Here is an 18,927-nt window from a genome sequence, read left to right on the forward strand (position 1 = left end):
AAATGGAAGAACAAAACAAACACAAGCACAGTCATCTCTTATAAATCACACCAGTGAGTGAATTGACAGTCATTTGAAACCCTCAACCACAAAAATGGATAGAGAACACATCACATTCACTTCTAAAGACAATGTTGGGACCTCAATATTGATTGCGCAATTCTGAGAAGAAAGAGACATGGTGTGTATGAAAGGGTTATCCTCATATACCAGATGGAGGCATTGCATCCAACAAGGTATTAAATAAAAACAAGGCAAAGAGAAGTAAGCTTGTACAAGTTTATCTTCGCTTTCTGACATCCAAGAAACATCTGTGTTTCCAAAAGAGTGCCATTCAGGTACTCCATACATATTTCCAGCTCCTTGGGCTAGGAAGGGCGGATAATAAAGATTACAGGAGGCAACAAACAGAATGTGTGAACCACACAGAAACTGATTTGCGGCTGCTGAGCCTGCCTATCCAATCCTTCAAAAGATTTACCAAAGTACTTATGTACCCAGGTAGCAGGTGAATATTGCCACTGCCATGGAGAATTGCACATATGCCTCATCTCAGGGAGTGACTATATATCCAATATCTTCGACATAAACAAAAAAAAGAAATCCCCCAAAGACCTGGGCCAGGGAGTGCCATGCATGTATCTGCTGTCATGTCGTTCTTTCAGAAAGTCACCACGGGGACTGGACGAACAGTAATTCCTCCCGCAGGCCCGTCTCCAGCAACGGGGGTACTGCAGGACAAAGCCCCCGAAAGCGGTGGTTTGGCTGTCTGTCTCGCAGCCAGTCCGTATCTGTTGCCCAGCACCGCGCAGGCAAACAAGATGAAGGAGTTATTGGGAGAAAATCGACTAGGCCATGCATATGCTTTCTGTTTACAATAAATATGTCCCAGGATAGTTGCAATAACCCCCGATGCCAGTGGTTTTTGATAGGAGCTGAGACTGGAAGTCCGCTAATTGGCTGGTATAAAAACTCATGAGTAGCCTGGGGATATCAAAGACAAGTTATGGCGTACTTCGCCTATCATGAAAAGGAGCCAGGCACTTACCAGCCAGATGAGACAATTGACGGTTCAACAGTGGGTGGTGGTGCTCATCCGGGTAATGGTCCCCACTTTTAAAACCAAAAACACAGCCCCAGCACGGAGTTAGGGATAAGGGTAAGGGTAAGGTAGGGGGCGTGAAGGGTCTGATCAATGCCCTGCGTAAACCACTTCTTCAAGAGCATTCAGAGGAGTCATTGTAGGGTATCTAAGTTGACCATATAAACTCGTCAGCAAGCGACTTTTTGGCCAAAGAACTCTTGGCGCATCAGCTTCAGGTGATTTTTTTTTTTAAAAAATTAGAAATTAAATAACTAGTTAATTTGCTTTATTTTTACGTAGTACTATGTAAGCCTCATCCGAGTACTCACCCGCCGCTAGCTTTACGGTGGGCAAATTGAAAATAACTAACTAATACGTGGCTGATTAGTAACTGAGTTTTGGCTGCCAACTTTATGCTTGGCGATCAAGTCTTCACAGATAAACTTCCCAGGGCTTCCGCATCCTTTTTGGGATGATGGGCCGACAACAAAAAGCACGAAAAACCAAGGAACAAGCTGGAAAAGTGTATGACAGCTGTGAAGCACAAACCTCCGTAACAAAAGCTTCCTCCAACCGCCACCTGAGGGGAAAAAAGACACACCAACTACCCAAAACAGGTCAAAAAAGAGCGGCCTGAGAAAGTCAAATGCTCCGTCCGCTTTCCGGGAGCCTTCGAGAAAAGCGGCAGAGCCAACGATCTGACCTGTGTCTGATGTAACCGCTGGGCGTTCCTTGGCAGCCGCGCTTCCTAAGGCGCAGACGACGCCTGTTGCTTGGCGGCAGTTTGCCTGCCAGTCAAGAGTGACAGTTGGCAGTTGGCAGTTGGCAGTCGCATCAGTTATGACAGGCCGGGCTTCGACCCAATTATTTCGATTGATCTTCTAGGTGGTGGTACGCATGGCCGAGAAGGCTCGGTTCTTGCTGGTTCGATGTGAACGTGTACTCATCGGATAACGAACCCACCACGCCGATTTCACAAAATCAACTTAGCGTGCCCTTTTGCATTCGTAGTGTGGCTTGAGCCCAGCGAAGATCCTGGCCAGAACCTCTGAAGCGGTTTTCCTTTTTTTTTTTTTTTTTTTTTTTCTTTTTTTTTTTCCCTTTGGCTTTTCTGTGGTTCTGTGCTGTTTATGACGACCTCTCCTGATTCGGCATAGAATCTTGTTGGGAACGTCTTCAAGTCTTCAAGAAGCGTATTATCAGTAGGAATGGAAGGTATGGATGGTTACGGAGAAACAAAAGAAACAGGGGGAAATTTTGACAAGCTCCTAAAACTGAGACATTGGGCCTTAGCAGGCGAAAAACTGTGAGATTGATGCCAGGTATCCATATGCGAAACAATTGGAGACAAATAATGGCGGAGAAGGAGAGACTCTTTGAAACAGAAGGGAGTTCTGCTGCATGCTCACCTTCAGCAGACGAGGGGATGATGCGCAGTGCTGCGTAGTGTTGAGAATTAGTCGTCTGTCCCGTACAAAGCGGGTGGTGTTCTCTCGAGTTAAATATAGCTGGAACACACAGGGCAGGACTTGTCTCTTGCGGACAAAGCCGTCCGGACAGGATTTTCTGTTAATTTGTGCTCTGCATACGTCGTGGGTTTATCAGGCGGCGCAAATAAATTTTTAGCTTGGACCAACATCATCGCTTCCTCGCCACACGCAGTTGTTGGCGATTAACTTCTTCTCTCAATCCTCTCCTCAAATTCCCACCCAACACTACCCAATCTTTCTGCTGTTCTCTTTTCTCATCCTTCCTATCCCCCGACCCTTGTCTTCTCTCCCTTCCTTTTACTGCCATTCGCGATGGGTGATATTATACTATTGCACTCCCCGATGGATTGGAATTGACGGGTGACTTTTACCCGCCTGACATCACCACCATCACACTCACCCCTCCCCAACCCCCATTTCCCCTCCTCGCTATCCGCGGCATCCTCTATTCCGGTGGCAGTTTCCGTGTAGCGCCGTCGCTGCAGCGGTGGACAAACTTCCCCTCGCGTCAAAACAGTACTGCACCAAAGACGGAGCCCTATATTGTTTGGGGAATACATATAAATTGTTTATCCACCCTGTTGCACAGCTGCTCTGCCCTCTGGCGTCTCACAAGCCCTGGTTGACTTAGGTTACTCTTGTCGACCGAAAATATGGGCATCCGTGATGGTAGGTGTTGATGGAAGAATTCCTTGCATTCTCTCTCTCTCTCTCTGTCATGTCCTCCCCTCCTAGTTCTCGCCCACTGCAAAGAAACCGCATGACTTGCCAGATTGCTAAAATCTCCATGTGATGCCGTAGTCTTCTCGTTCCTCACGGCCAGTAAAGGCAACTCAAAGCGTGATGGGTCGTCCTTTGCATCAGCCTCCACCACCTCACCCGCTTCTCCAACTCCCTTCTCGCACCACCGGCATAATACCGACCCTTTTCCCCGAGGCGCAGTCCACTCGCCTACTGCCGCAGATTCTGCGTCACATAGATTAAAAAAATCAGACCGGATGGGTTCAAGGCCAGTTTCAGCTCACCCGCAACCGCAATCGCCCATCATGGACGCGACATCCGAAGCCATCCCAGAGCTAGAGCCTGTTTTGAACTATCTGAGCAGCCAGGCAAACAAGCTCTACCAGGAGGGCTATTTTTTAAAACTAAACGATTTAGATACCAGTACGTCCATCCGTCTATTCCCCTTTTCTTTTCGGAAGTGTTGGCAAGGTCATGGACGTCTAATTAGTCTCCTGGTGTAGGTGGTCGATCGTTTCAAGATAGGCAATGGGTGGATTGCTTTGCTCAATTAGTTGGCACTGTCCTTTCGATATGGGACTCATCAGCGCTGGACGCAGCTGGTCCTGAGGGAAATGCGACACCTAGCTTCATCAACCTGGCTGATGCTTCAATCAAAATGGTATATTCCCTTTTGTTGCTTCTTCAAACTTCAGTGCGCTGCATTGATGTTGCCTGCTTTGCTAAAAAAAAAAAAAAAAAAAAAAAAAAAACAAATAATAATAATATTATTATTAATAAAACCATACATAAAATAAGTAAGGGTGCGGAAAACTGATGTTGAGACCAGATTGAAACCCTGCCCACGCGGAATGAAGGCGGCAAGCCTCTCCAAAATATTCTTAGCATATCGACTGCTGGAAAGAACCGATATCTCCTCCATTTCTCGTCGCTACATTCACTGACTCAGTGGACTGCCGCTATCCGCATAGCAATGTTTGAAAATACCATATTGCAAGAATCCTATACTGGCGCGCTTATCGCAGGCAAGGGGAAAACTCTGAATGGCATTAAGAATATCCTAGAAAAAACGAAATTCGTGTATGAAGACTGGGCGCGCGTCAGGTTTGGTCCCGGAACCCCTTGGAGACGATGCTGGTGTGTGATCTCACCACCTGATGAAAAGGAGTTTCAAAGATTGAAAAAGGAGCAGAAGAGGAAGTCAGTCTACGAACGGAGCGCTCCTTCATTGAAGGGAAACATTAAATTCTACGAAACGAAAAAGACCAAAAAGGTCAAGCCTATCGCTACCGTCACGGATGCATTCTCCGCATTTGCCATTTACCCCCAATCTCGACCGCTAATTGACCAATCCACGCTGGTTAAGGTAGAAGGCCGAATAACGATGCACAGCAAAGTTGAATCAACTACAGACGGATTTATTTTTGTTCTGCCTGAGTTACATCCCGCGATATCTGGTTTCGAAATGATGCTTCGTTGGTTGTTTCCGGTTTTTGATACGTTTGGTCTCTACGGCCGACCCACAAAACTTATTGCAGATACCCAGAATACTCACAGTATAATGTTTGCGCTCCCAACGCGACGACAACCTGGATATCTTGATATTCTCGATGTGGCTGCCCTGATACATACTGAAGGAAGCAATAACTGGACCGAGCGGGAATGGCGGAAGGCGCTGAAGAGTGCCACCGCCAAACGAATGATGAATAGCAATAGCCGAGAGAGTAGCATTGCAGGAAGTGGGCGCTTTAATCGGAACAACGCCCCTTCGCGCAACAGCACACCATTGCGGTTTGCGAACGGTACAGCGCCACCTTCATTCACTGGGAGATCAGAACCTAATCGCTCTAGCGATGGGAGCTTAAGCTTTCTAAAAGCCGGAGTTCATCCAGATCGCAATTCGGTGGGATATAGAAATTACCCCGGACAGGGAACCCCTCCCTCCCTATCATCCGGCGAAAAAAGCTTGTCTGAGGAGGCTGAGCAAGCACCGGAACCTCCAATGCATAGGAGCTCCCAGTATGATGGGGTATCTAGTCCAGACGGATATGCTCTAAAGGGTGGTTCCAATAGCGACGTCAACGACTACCTGACCCAAGAACGCCAGTCGCTTGATAATGGATATCAACAAAGCCTGCCTCCTGCACCTGTAGCCATCCCGCCGGCTTTCGTCCATGACACTCGAAGAGCGCCCCTTGTGAGGCCTCAACCGTCACCGGACCTTCACAAGGCAGGAAACCGGATATCACAGGGAACTTTGAGCCAGATGGTAGATATAAATATGCGAAGGAACTTGGCTACCGCTGGCGAAGCAGCAGGGTGGAATGGGAAAATGCCGGCCAGACAGCCGGATGATCAAGGTCAGCGAGGGGACGTGCAGAATGCTGGTAGCGGGGAGGAAAGTTCTACTGACATGAGTTTTTCGCCTCAAAGCCCAGTAACACTTAGAACCCCAAAGCCATATTCCCAAAATCCCCAGGCTCCAGCAGTGGATGACCCAACCCAACTCCCCTCGCGTCCCAATTACTATGAGGATCGAAGTTCCGTAGCGAACTTCCTTAAACTCGATATCCAAAAAGCAGCCTCCCGAAAGCCGATTCTCCAATCTTCATATGATGGTGAAAGCCGGGTTTCCGACAAATCTTCGAGCCTAGATAGCATGAGCCACGCGATTGACGTCGATGCGTTAGACAAAATCGTTGCTCGAGGACGGTCCCCAAAATTACGAACCGACAATGTCCAGGATGAAGAAAGCATGTATGACCAGAATTCAACGTCCTCGCCTCGCTATGCCAGCTCTCGTGAGCCCTCGCCCTCAAGGCCGTTAGACAATCCCGTACCACAGCCAAGGATGGGAGTGTTGAAGGTTGTTGGGACTGACGATCTAAACAATTCGGAAGTGATAATTGGCGATGTCCGTTACCGACGCTCTGACCCTCTTGCCCCTCGTCAAGACAATCCAGATATTCCCACTGTTGATTTTGGGCCAACACAAGTTTATATGCCCACGACCAGGCGACCTAGCACCGCAGATACACAAGCTCTGTTAACTCACAAGCGGATTCCTTCATATACTACCATTGGACGCGAAAGGCGAGGGTCTTCAAGGGAAACAAGCCACGGTAGTGACAGTAAGACTCCATCCAGCGATGAACACCAGCGAAGTATGATCTGGCAACCCGGAATGGTGAGTGGGCCAGCGAGCCCTGGGCCCCATATCACGCCTGAAGAGTTTGTTCAGCGGAAGGTGGACGCGAATCGGCTCACCTCTCACCACCGTTTCCCATCTGTTATTATCCAACCTCGACCAGCATCTGGCGATTGGACAAACTACCAGCGCCAACAACCAATGGCGCAGGACATGCCTGCGCGCCCGCACTCGCGAGGTGCTAGTGTAATGTTGGGTAACACCGGAACCGGAAGCACACCAGTCAAAACATCACCTGGTGATCGGACCAATACAGCACGACCCCAATCAATGATGCGAGAAATGATTCCTCGCCCGCACTCTCGTGGAGCAAGTGTTATGCTTGGGTGTAATGACATCTCCACCCACCTTTCTGCACGGGAGCAAGAATATGTAGCGCGAATGACTGGGTCTTCTTTCTTCAACGTCTCCAGCGAAAAGCAAAGCGAAGACCAAATTCACGGCGCAGGCCTCGTAAGCGCGATAGATGCTAGAGAACGCGACAAAAAGGCTATAAAGGAGGGTTTTAGCAGCGCAATGGTCCAACAAGCTATCGCACAACGCCAATCCTTACAGACGCACTTCCAGCCAGCACAGCACACAGTAGGTTCACATTTTCCACCACAACATTACCGATATAACAGCTCGAATGGCATGGTTGGCGGCTATGGCTCCATTAACCCACACCAGCAACAATCAGCAAGTCAACAACAACAATACCAACGCCAACGCCAGCCATCTTGGTCAAGTAACCAGCAATTTCGCTCGCCACAGCAGCAGCAGCCGCCCATGACAACAACTCCAGCAGGATATCGACCAAATCCTTATTACCAACAACCATCATCATAACGAGGGTCCGGGAGCCCAATACCACTACCAGTTTCAAACCAAATGAGTTGTAGGAGACAACAAAAATCGAGAGAAAAGTTATCTATGAACTACTGTATATATTTTTATATATATATGTGATGAGAACTTTTTTCTACTTATGGGAATGACAGCTTGGACTATTATGCTTCGTTTCTTTTTTAGTATTCACCTTTCGAGCTCTTTTCTCGGACTCCCTTTTCGTTTTCCTCATCGCTCTCCCCTCTTTCTGAGGACCTTGTTTTTTTATTTTCTATCCATGGCGTGTGTTGTTTCATTTGTTTTTGCTAAATGTTTTGCCTGCGTACAATCGCTGACTGCATCTCCATTATGTAGCGTGTGCTTTCATTTGCATTTCATCCTGTCTCGCCGTATCTTTCCCTTTTTCATCTGTCTGCTCTTCCACTTCGTTTTCCCTTCATGATATTTCGTACATCATCAACCCTGCACAGCATATTTTTGCTTTCCGTTTTCCTTTGTACCCTCGCATTAGTTTCGTCTGCCTTTCATATTTAGTCCGTCGCATTCACCACCGCGTTTCATCTCCTCCTTTTGTCGTACTTTGCCAATTCCTAACCAGGTAGCTCTACCACTTATAGTCCGCCACCTAACACACGCATACCTACACGAAGCCAAGGTCTTTAGATATCCGTATTAATTTCACTCAGGCCGTTTACACTCTCCTGGCCTAGTTCTTCCTCAAACACTCTTGACTCCAATTCTTCGCTGGACAAACATTCATTAGGCCTACTTGTTTTTATCTCCATTCAAAACTTCGTTCATGTTCTCTTTGACCTACATTATCCATAGCCTGCGGAACAGGCCATAACTCCAACCACCCACGGGGGTCCTACAAGTGTGAAGAAAGACAAAAACGAAACGATCTAAGCATTCCCCAGTCCTTGCTTGAACGAGTCAACCCTAGCATGTACTAAAAGAATGTGTGTTTTAAAACTTAAAAAAGTTCCATTTCATATTCTGCTTTTCTTCTTTCTTCTTTTTTTCTTTCTTCGGCTTCTCTTTTGATTCTCATTTTATTTTTCTTTATTTTCTCTTGTTTTCTCCTCCTCCTCCTCCTCCTCCTTTTTCCCTTTTCATGATAATAGAGCGCTAGATAGATAGAATATTTCTGTATTTTTGCTCCCTCTTACCATTCTATAGTTGGTTTTTATTTAAAAATGTTGTGCAATATATCTTGAATACGAAAGAGAGGCAAGTGAGTATTGGATGGGAGTGAGTAGGCATACACATAAATCAGTCCATCTATAAAATGGCATGAAATAAAAATAGCAAGAAACGCCTATCAGTTTTTTTTTACTTTTTCTTTTTTCTTTTTTTTTTTTTTCAAGTAACTATTATCAATAACAGTGAATAATAGTATTTCCCACACCAGCCAGCCATATTGTGGCTAATCACAATGATGTTTCCAAAAGATTTAAAATACAGCTAAATGCAGATAAAATTTAACTCAGGAGACCATTCGATTCTCTGGCACACTTGTGGCGCGCATGGAGAGAAAAAGTGAAAGGGAGCAGAAATGATAACTATTGAAAATGGGGGTTTGTAATAAACTTTACCAGTCCCGAAAGCAATCTATTGAAAAATGGTGTTTGGAAAAAGAAAAAAAAAATAATAAAAAAGGAAAAGGAAGACGACAAGCACAAGCACAAGCACAAGGACAAGGACAAGTTGGAGCCGAAACGAAAACGAGAAACGCCTTAGGGAGACAACCTGGAAAACACAAACGCCGGTGTTTTTACATCGCCACTATGAGACCTCTATCGTGAAAATTTGGTTGGGTTGGTTGGATTGAGTTGGATGGGGCAAGTTTGAGGAAAAGGTGCAAACGGCTTGACGGCTTCCCACCATCCCCACTTGCTTTTCCCTCCTATTCAGTTCACCTGCATCTGCCTTTCCACAGTACGGTCAAGAATGCCTAAATCTTGCCAAAGAATCAAAAGTAGATGGAACATCAATGCAGCATAAACTGGGAAACGAGGAAAATCTGAGGATATAAACGAGATTTGTCGACTCAAGAGAGGGAAACAAGGCGGATATCTGGGAAAATTGAATAGGGTCATTATTTCATCCAACCCGCTCACCCCCAAAAAAAGAGGGACTAGAAGAGGAACCAAATCAGCTCTTATGTAGCTTCTTCACCCGTACAGCGCCCTCATACAGAACCCTATCAATAGCTGCGGCAACCGTTAGAGTTCCTCCAATAACTGCACACACGCCAGTCAGGAAGCCGGAGAAGGTCTTGGTTCGTGCTTCGCGGTTGATCACCTTCATGGGCGAAATGTCGTAGTTGACAAACACACCGGGGATACCGCCTTGTGAATGCAAGCGCTCTTTGTGACCCTCTGCCGAGTCATCGCCGCCGTCCACCGACCGTTTGTGCGAAGTGACCGAGTACTGGTGCGTTTCAATGCTTCCGTATGAGCCAAAACTGAGGCCTTGTTTCCCCAGGGGTGCGTTCTTGGAGTACTGAGAGTGTGCTGAACTGGACGCGTCGGGATCCCATCCAAGCGGTAGGTAACTTGTAGACACCACTTTTACGAAGTACATGAAGTTAAATCTGGGATTAGTCGTATGTTGTTCAGTATTGTCCAGTGGATTAGTATGATGATTGTCAGTCCATTTCCAGCGGCTGGAAAGCTGTTCGGGTAGTTGGGGTCCGAAGCGCAAGTAATGGATTCTATGGCCCATATTATGCTGTACAGGTGTATGATAGTAATTGTCAAGGTCGTGGGCGTGAAGGTTGCCGTTTGTGAAGCTGCGACCAGGTGCAATATGGAAGTTACCGACAACTTTGTTAACGCGGATCACTCCTTCAACGCGGCACCCTTCCTTTCTCTGAGCATCTAGGTTGGCGCTATATCCTTCTTTCTCGCATTGCTCGACATTTTCTCCCCGTCCGAAGGCCCAGCCTTTCGCTGCATATGCATCTCTAACTTCCTCGCATGTATTACAGCACCCAGGCTTTTTCGCATTGGATGGCGGGGTTGCTCCGTAACACTGACCGCAGTAATCTGGGTCGACATCCGTTCCCTTGTTTGTTTGAGAGTGCCTACATGGTGTATCTTATTAGCATGTAATTTTAGATTCACGAACCAGACACAGGAGACATGTACTCACAATTGAAGAGCAGTAATATCGAGGACCCGGCCTCCTTCCTCAACTGAACTGAGGCGTACTTTGTTGACACCGTGGATGACCCCTGTCTGATACTCGCCGGAAATATCCATGACATCTAAAGTGAGGAGCTCACAAGGTAGATTTGGGAAAGTCACGTTTAAGTGGATTTCCATTCTCTCCCCTAATATGAAAGGTTTAGCTCTGCACAGACTTCTTCCACGGAAGGTAACATACCTCTCCCCTTATCAACAACCAACTCTGGCAACACCACTATTCGTCTATATTCTGACCATTCACCCCATATTAGGAAGAAGATAACGAAAAGTGCACTTATTGTGACAACGCCCCCTGATCTAGTACGTATCCGCGCATCCTCGACAGTTTTTGTGAAAGCGTCTAGCCGCGCAAATCGTGACTTGGGAGGCATTGTATCGGGATCTGTGGGATTATAAGCACTCGAGGGAGCAGGTCGTGATCTAGTAGTCTCAAGAGGTATATCCCGAAGTATATTAAGCTTCGCACGTTCGACAGGCTCCAACGAGCGCCAGAATCCCGCATACCAACCGTGAAAAGCAAAGAAGTGAAAGGCCACCTTGGAGTGAAGGCATCAGTTGATTGGCCAGATATAGTTGCCACTTTCTTCAGATTTGCTTCATCACGTGATTGAGCTTAAATGTATCAGCAAGGGCGACATTTGAACCTCTTTGACAGAGCAAATCTCCTCGCTCCCTGTTTGTTAAATCGCCATATTCGACCCATCTACACCCTAGCGTTAACAGATAGTTATTTTCTCTCAACATTAGCTTTCCCTTGAACTTGGACCCTCTCTCTTGAAAACCATTACCGCTCCTCTTTTGTCATCGCATGCTGTCTGCCTCCTTCGAGGGGCACCCCTCCTCGTATTCTTCCCTCTCCACAACACTGCTCGACACACTGCAGCCTTTACACAATGAATAGCTCAAAAACCTCCAAAGGGCCCCGTAGCCGTACCGGAACACCAGATCGCGGAGGCATCCGCAAACGAGGGGCCCCTCCCCGGACCGATCGGGATGGTGACCTGGATATGGACGGTGCTGCGTCTGGAAGAGCACGCGGGACAAGAGGTCGTGGGCGTAGCGACCCTGGGCGCTGGACTGCTCCAAGAGTTGGGGGGTTGAACCAAGGGAGGGAACCTGGAAGGCTAGCCAACAAAGAAAAAACCTTGGATGCACTGGAAAAGGCTATCTTCAGCAACGTATCTTCTCAGGCGAATGTTGGACATGGTCGCCCACAGACTCAGAGCAAAGGGTTGGTTCAAGTGATCGTGCGCGGATGGAAGCGTAGCAGAGCGGCTTCTAATCCCGATGGCGGTCTTGAAAGCCTCGTCATGTTCCTCGAAAGAAAAGCTCAACCCCCCAAAAAGCAAGGTACTGCGGCCCATTCACGATTTAAAATTTCCAAGGTATGTGCAACATCACATTCTAGCGGTCACCGACGTATTCGCAGAAACACCCTCCCTGGGCTGTTTACACTCTCGCGCCGAATACTCCAGATCGACGATTGAGACATCGTCTAAATATGTCGTACAACCGTTGGATACCTCCGGTTTCAAGGTTATTAAACCTTGCTAACGTTAACTAGTCACGAGTCGAAGGGGATGCTCTAATTATATCACTTCGTCCGGAACTGGTGGCATGTATTTTACAGATCAATGGTACTAGCTTTGCGGGCGAGAAACTTACTATTGAAGAATACCGCAATCCCGATGCCAACAATACAGAAAAGCAACCACTGTCGCAAACCGCGCTCGATACAAAGGTTAGAATGACGGAATTTTTGAAGAAGAGATACTCTGAGTCAGGGAAGCTCTTAAACCTTTCACAGCTTGGCACTGATCCAGATCTTCTTGCCATGGGCATGTTCAACACCACTTCGACAGAATCTAAATTTTTTCCAGCTCTCATGAAAATATGCGAACTTACATTCGATTCTCCGGACAAACGAAGAGAGCTTTTCCAGAGTGTTACCCTGGCTCAGAATAAACTTCTTAATGTTTCCTCCGTTACCACGCTGTCGCAAACATTCCCAGCTCTCAAAAATCTCGATTTATCGAACAATCAACTCAAGGATATCCAATCACTACTTGCATGGAGGTGGAAATTTAGAGAACTTGAATTTCTCGATCTTACCGGAAACCCAATCAGTTCCGAAGCAAATTTCAAAGAAACTATGCTCAAATGGTATCCCAGACTCAGGACGCTAAATAATATAACGGTCCGGACGGCGGAAGAAATAGCTGTCCAGCGGAAAAACCCGATCCCGATTCAACCTGCTAGTTTTCAAGATGAATCCCAGATTGGTGAAAATTTCGTGAAAGCTTTTTTCACCGGATTCGACAACGATCGGAACGACCTAGTAAATGGAATATATGACGGCAAGTCGACATTTTCTCTAAGCGTAAGTTTCATGGCTCCACGAGGCGTGCGAGCAAATAATGTTTCAGGATGGGATTCGTACATCAAGAAAAGCAGAAATCTTCTGAGGGTTAACTATTTTCCTGCGCGAGTGGCTCGTACCTTTGTCGGTTCTGAAAAGATCCGCGAAGTGTGGAACTCATTGCCGAAAACGAGACATCCTGATGTTCTTGCAAACCCGCAAGATTGGCTAATAGAATGCCATCCCATCCCTGGTCTTCCCGACCCCACCAACCAGAGCGCCACGGGCGTTGGTGGTCTCCTTATAACCGTCCATGGTAAATTCGAGGAATTCGAGGTGACAACTAGAAACAAGACGCAAATGCGGAGTTTCGATCGTACCTTCATCCTTGGGCCAGGAGGTGGAGTTAGCGGTCTACGAGTTTTTAACGACCTGCTCTGTTTGAGGACATTTGGCGGATCCGAAGCGTTTGTTCCAGAGACGGAACAACCCTCTACGAACTCGGCCATTCCACTACATACGCAGACAGCAATTCCGACTCCGATCACTAACCAGATCCCAAATCCGATAACGACGCCGATCCCCACCAACCAACGGGTTCATCCAGAAGCAAAAGATGGGTTCGGATTACCAATACCTGGAAAATCAGAAGAACAGGTCCGGAAAGAACAGATTGTTATGGAAACCAGCTTCCGAACAAAAATGACGTTAGCATATTCAGAGATGGCTTTATCTGGCAACAACTGGGACATGGAAGCAGCGTTGAAAAATTTCGAAGAATTGAAGGTGAGTCGCATCCACGTATTATACCTCGTTTAATATGGACTTGGCCTGATAAGAATAACCCTTGCAGGCGCAGGGAAAGCTCCCTCCGGATGCCTTTTTGCCTGGAGTATAATTACAACGGATTCGTTTTTTAGCACAACTATGGGCAGAGGTTGTGGTATTTCAAATCAGCCTAAGCAGTGCTTATTGGTTTCCGCATATTATTTACTGGAGAACGAGATGGAGGTCGTTAGGGGTTCCAAGGAGTGGTTATAGACGAGGGATACAACTGCTGAGGAGAGTATTTCTGTTTGGACCAGCAGCTGGCATAATTTACGGTTAAGGATGTTTGTCGTTTGCTTCCCTTTCTATGTCTGATTCATCTATAACTTTCTTCAAGTTTCTATCCTAAAAGGGCTACGATGATACACACAAAGGATTTCATTTGTTTATTTTAGATGTTTGTTTTGATGGAGGCTTAAATAGAAACCCAACTTACTGGAGTCGCTAGGCATGATTGTGTGAGACTTAATAGAAAGCTAAGGAACTAGATACCAATTTCAAAGTACCATAACTTACATTTATAGTCTATCAAGCGGAAACGCAATGACAAGACCCGATTACAACATCACGTGATATTTCTTATGACCTCGATTGTAAGCAACCCATAATCGCAAAACTCAGCGGACAACTGATTTATATCGATCGTCCTTAATATAATTTGACATACACATAGCGGTACCTGCTACCAGAGTGGGCCGCATTATGTGGCTGGGTGTGACGTCCAATTCATTGGGATGTCGCCCACCATCGCCCTCATGACTGAGAACGGCATGTCCAATCCCGATCCGCTGGATGGAGGCAAGCTCGCAATTTCTCCTGGAATCTCATATATCGAGCTGACAATGATTTCTGTAGTCGACTACGATCCTATAGATCACCTCAATGCCATCTTCTCCCATCCGTCTGCTCTCTCATCCGTGTACAGAACCTCCGATGCGCTCCAAACATACCAAGATGAGCTTGACAGTGACATTGCTTCCCTTGTCGAACGACAAGCCGCATCCAATGCGGAAAGCGTACAGCGAGTGCAAACAGCAAAAGTAGACATGGCCGAATTATTTAAGAAGATTGATGACGTTCGTGAGCGCGCTTTAAAGACAGAACAAGCCATCACCGAGATGACAGCGGAGATCAAACAGCTGGATAATGCGAAGAAGAACTTAACTCTGTCGATGACGGCATTGAAGAGATTGCAAATGCTTACTACTGCGTACGAACAATTGAAAGCGTTGAGCAAATCGAGGCAATATCGCGACTGTGCGCAGCTACTTGCGGCGGTGATCCAACTTATGGCACACTTCAAATCCTATCGATCCATCGACCAGATTGCTACGTTGAGCCGTAACGTGGCTGATATCCAACGAGAACTACTCGAGCAGGTTTGCGAAGATTTCGAGATTATATTTGCGAAGGGGGAGATCCCACAGAGAAAGAGTGTGCTAGTCGAAGGATGTTTGGTTATGGAAGTCTTCGGGGATATGGCAAAGTCAAGATTAATGACCTGGTATTGCAATACACAGTTAAGGGAATATCGCCAAGTGTTTCGAGGCAATGAGGAAGCAGGATCTTTGGATAATATTTCGAGAAGATATTCTTGGTTCAGAAGAATGCTAAAGACATATGATGAAGAGCATGGGTCGATATTTCCGCCTTCCTGGAAAGTCGGTGAAAGCTTAGCAAATGTGTTCTGTGAGGGGACGCGGGAAGATTTCAAAGGAATTCTCTCCCGGTCACTTCGGAGTGGACAAACATTAGACGTTAACCTTCTCCTTTCTTGTATGCAAGAAACCCTCGATTTCGAACAATTCCTTGATCGGAGGTTCAGCTCTCAATCTCGTGCGTCTTCTGATACATTCACATCGATCGAATCTCCCGCATTTGGCCAGTCGATATCTAAAGCGTTTGAGCCGTACCTTAGCGTATGGATTGAAGCTCAGGACAAGCAGTTATCGGCCCTGATACCGAAATATCGACAACAACCAATAAAGCCTCCAGATGAGGAGTTTACGTCCCGCCTAGTTATTCCTTCTTCTACCGACCTTTTCACCTTTTATCGGCAGTCTCTCGCACAGTGTGCCAAATTATCCACTGGCTCTAGTTTATCAGAGCTTTCGAAGCTATTTGCAAAATATCTGGATCAATATGCTCAGCAAGTGCTTCTGTATTTTGTCACTGAACGCGCAAGTGGGCAGACTCCCTCCAAAACTCCATCCTTAGAAGACCTTATACTAGTACTAAACACAGCCGATTACTGTTACTCGACGTGCAACCAGCTCGAAGATAAAATTAAAGGTCGGATTGAGGAGAACTTCAAGCAAAGTATCGATCTACAGAGCCAGGCCGATGCTTTTATGGGAATTGCCAGTTCAGCTGTGCGTGGACTGGTCCGAAATGTCGAGGTTGAATTAGAGCCATCGTGGAAAGAAATGCGGAATACGACGTGGAACAAATTGGAAACCGTCAGCGACCAGAGCTCCTTTGTTGCGGTACTGTTGAACAGCGCCAAATCCAAATCCGAGGAAATCCTGAAAATGTTGCATAAACAGCAATATGCGCGAGCATTTGCTGATAATTTTGTGGAACACCTCTCAAACACCTACATAGCCAATATTTTCCAGTGCAAGCCCGTGTCAGAGACTGGTGCTGAACAAGTAGGATCATGTTTTCGTAAACTTATCCACGAAACTTCTCCCCGCTAACAACCATCACAGATGCTCCTTGACGCTTACACAATAAAAAGTGCCATCGCCAATCTTCTTTCCCCGCCACCAGCCGGATTTACCAAGCGACTAAACACGTCCTTCCAAAAAGTCGACTTTCTCCTGAAAACTCTCCAAGTCCGAGCCACCCCACCTGAAGCCCTTGTGCAGGCTTACCTCATTCACATCGCTGACCGAAGCGATGCAAACTTCCGTAGGATCCTTGAAGTCAAAGGAATCCGAAGCAAACAGGAACAAAACCAGCTCATTGAGCTGTTTCAAGTCCACAAATCCTCTGACCGTCATGCATCCAACTTACAACCAAGCAATCCTCTGTTCACCCAATTGCAGCCTCCGACATCGTCATCATCATCCACCACGGCACCCACGGCAACTGTATCCCAAGGCCTGGGTCTGAGCAACCTAGGCGGAGTTGGCGGCTCCTCACTCGCAACTGGCGCTCTTCCAGCTCGATTCGATGCCTCGAGCCTCGGTTCTGCACTCATATCCGCAGCCAGAGATGGGGTTGACAGACTGGGCACTCCTCTTGTTGGTGGCCCTGGAGCCGGTGGGCCCGGAATTTCCGCAGCCAACTCCCCACCAGGCTCGACCACTCCGGTGGTCGGTTTAGGCGCCAGTCTAGGACAACGGGGGGATGGTATAGAGAGTACCGGACTAGGGTCAACGAACCTTAATGAGAATCTTAAAAATATTGGGAAATTCTTTCGGAGGGATTTGGGTGGGCTAGGTGGACGGTTCGGGAAGAGTGGAGATGAAAGTGGGGGAAAGTAGATGGGGAAACAAGAGAATGAATCTTTCTTGGGAATATATTGACTATGTTGTTACTCTGAATACATGTGGGCGATAAGGGAATCGGTCGGTTGAAGGTTGGGAGAGGACGTAGCTTGTCTCGCTCTAGCTGTACTTATATATACCAGTGATGTCTAAGGTGCAAATTGGACTATTGATATATTGCTAATTCCAACCACCACTGTGTTGGATATATCTTGTCACCTTCTCCCTGAATGCACCTCATAGCGTTCCCAGAACTCGAGACACCTTTGCATGTCATGTAAACAAACCCTGCACCACCATATTTGCCAATTCCGGCTCGCCAGTTAGCTCTCCAACTTGGTAGGTCACATACGGAACAAAGCCAAGTCAGAGGAAGAAATATATTTCACATTAATTTTCTTGCGGTTAATTTACACCCAGTAACTCTGTTGGGAAGTAGGCGTGGCTTGACCTTGTTTGAATTCAAAGCGCGAAAAGATTTTATTTAATTCGTGCATGAATGGAAGACCTTTTTTCGGATACCTACACAAGATTATAAACACCTGCCAATTTTCTGGCATAAGCAGAGGAGACGGATCAAGATCGGGAATACTTGGACACAACTACGAGCTTCGTTCACTGAGAAAATAAGAGTCTACGAAAGATCGGGCGGAATCGATCCGGACGGCGGAGAATACATAATTCGAGTGTAAAAACTAGCAGTCTGATTTTGAATTAGTTTCTGGAGTCAAATAAAACAGAGACACGAGAAGCAAGGTGTTGAAGAGCGAGGCGTCATTAAAAAATTAGAGTGTTGTTGTTGCTATTTAGTTGATCTTCATGGAATAATCGGGGTTAAAAAGATTTAATCATTCGCCAGGGACAAGGGGGGCCTTGCATTTATATGGCCAGGAAAATGTGCGTGGATTGGACAAAAAAAAGGGGGGGGGGGGGAAGGGGATGCTTGGATGTACGTACTACTTTAGTCGGGAACTGGCGCGGATCCCGTTGTTGGTGTGATCTATTGGTGCGTTGGATAATATAATTTGACAAAAAAAAAATACACATCAAATTCGAAGCTCGCGTTGGTAGGCGAGCTTGGGTCAATTTGTTTATTGTTTTTATGCAGTTTTGCATTTGATCTAGTGCGCAAGACATAAAGGCCATAGATATGCTACATTCATTTGCATTAATATCTCGGAGTAGGAATCAAAGCAATGTTGCGTTTAGCCGAAAAGGTCACCAAACCCTAGAGGCGGCAGTCAGTATAAGTGCTGTGGGAAATTCAAGTAAGGAGTGTCCAGGAGTCCCGGATGGGGATTTTCATACCTCCTTCATCTTCGCTTTCCTCAGGCTCCGACTCCTCCTTGGCAGCCTCCTTTGTCTCTTCTCCCTTTGCAGCTTCGGCAGCAGGGGCAGCAGCAGCATAGGCCTCAGGGTTGGCAACGCGATCTTTGAGCTCTTCGATCTCGCTCCATCCGTATTCCGTCTCGAGCGCAATCGCAATCATGTTCTTGTAGGAGTTGACAACCGAATGCATGACAGATGGCAGGGTGGGGAAGTTTGTGGCCAGAGATATGGTGGTGATGGTCCGGATGGCAGACTGAAGGCTGGACAACAGCTGCTCCTCGCCAACGTCCAAAACATCGGGGCTGAAGGTCTGGCCGTCATCGTAGATCTGAGCCACAGTCATACCGTAGGTAA

The 18,927-nt window shown here is 46.8% G+C and overlaps 6 protein-coding genes across 6 annotated transcripts; 4 read left to right on the plus strand and 2 right to left on the minus strand.

Annotated features, from left to right (window-relative positions):
• Positions 1-650: 650 nt before the first annotated feature.
• HCBG_00730 (uncharacterized protein) lies at positions 651-1,245 on the plus strand (the record flags this gene model as incomplete). The annotated part of the gene is made up of 3 exons (XM_045427780.1): positions 651-783; positions 984-1,078; positions 1,135-1,245. The coding sequence occupies 3 exons, from the start codon at positions 651-653 to the stop codon at positions 1,243-1,245; spliced, it is 339 nt and encodes a 112-aa protein (XP_045291755.1).
• A 1,982-nt stretch (positions 1,246-3,227) lies between these two features.
• On the plus strand, positions 3,228-8,519 carry HCBG_00731 (PH domain-containing protein; the record flags this gene model as incomplete). Its single annotated transcript, XM_045427781.1, has 4 exons — positions 3,228-3,243; positions 3,376-3,738; positions 3,819-3,976; positions 4,145-8,519. The coding sequence occupies 4 exons, from the start codon at positions 3,228-3,230 to the stop codon at positions 7,349-7,351; spliced, it is 3,744 nt and encodes a 1,247-aa protein (XP_045291756.1).
• A 583-nt stretch (positions 8,520-9,102) lies between these two features.
• HCBG_00732 (COPII coated vesicle component Erv46) lies at positions 9,103-11,091 on the minus strand (the record flags this gene model as incomplete). Its single annotated transcript, XM_045427782.1, has 3 exons — positions 9,103-10,439; positions 10,508-10,688; positions 10,742-11,091. 3 exons carry the CDS (start codon positions 10,932-10,934, stop codon positions 9,506-9,508), a joined length of 1,308 nt encoding a protein of 435 aa, XP_045291757.1.
• Positions 11,092-11,280: 189 nt separating this feature from the next.
• Positions 11,281-14,238, plus strand: HCBG_00733 (mRNA export factor mex67; the record flags this gene model as incomplete). Its single annotated transcript, XM_045427783.1, has 3 exons — positions 11,281-11,948; positions 12,128-13,708; positions 13,776-14,238. 3 exons carry the CDS (start codon positions 11,457-11,459, stop codon positions 13,818-13,820), a joined length of 2,118 nt encoding a protein of 705 aa, XP_045291758.1.
• Positions 14,239-14,484: 246 nt separating this feature from the next.
• HCBG_00734 (vacuolar sorting-associated protein) lies at positions 14,485-17,241 on the plus strand (the record flags this gene model as incomplete). Its single annotated transcript, XM_045427784.1, has 2 exons — positions 14,485-16,401; positions 16,462-17,241. The coding sequence occupies 2 exons, from the start codon at positions 14,485-14,487 to the stop codon at positions 17,239-17,241; spliced, it is 2,697 nt and encodes an 898-aa protein (XP_045291759.1).
• A 662-nt stretch (positions 17,242-17,903) lies between these two features.
• On the minus strand, positions 17,904-18,927 carry HCBG_00735 (60S acidic ribosomal protein P0; the record flags this gene model as incomplete). Its single annotated transcript, XM_045427785.1, has 3 exons — positions 17,904-17,947; positions 18,202-18,472; positions 18,553-18,927. 2 exons carry the CDS (start codon positions 18,914-18,916, stop codon positions 18,450-18,452), a joined length of 387 nt encoding a protein of 128 aa, XP_045291760.1.

This window comes from Histoplasma capsulatum (assembly GCF_000150115.1).
Source record: "Histoplasma capsulatum G186AR genomic scaffold supercont2.1, whole genome shotgun sequence".
In the NCBI taxonomy this organism is placed as follows: domain Eukaryota; kingdom Fungi; phylum Ascomycota; class Eurotiomycetes; order Onygenales; family Ajellomycetaceae; genus Histoplasma; species Histoplasma capsulatum.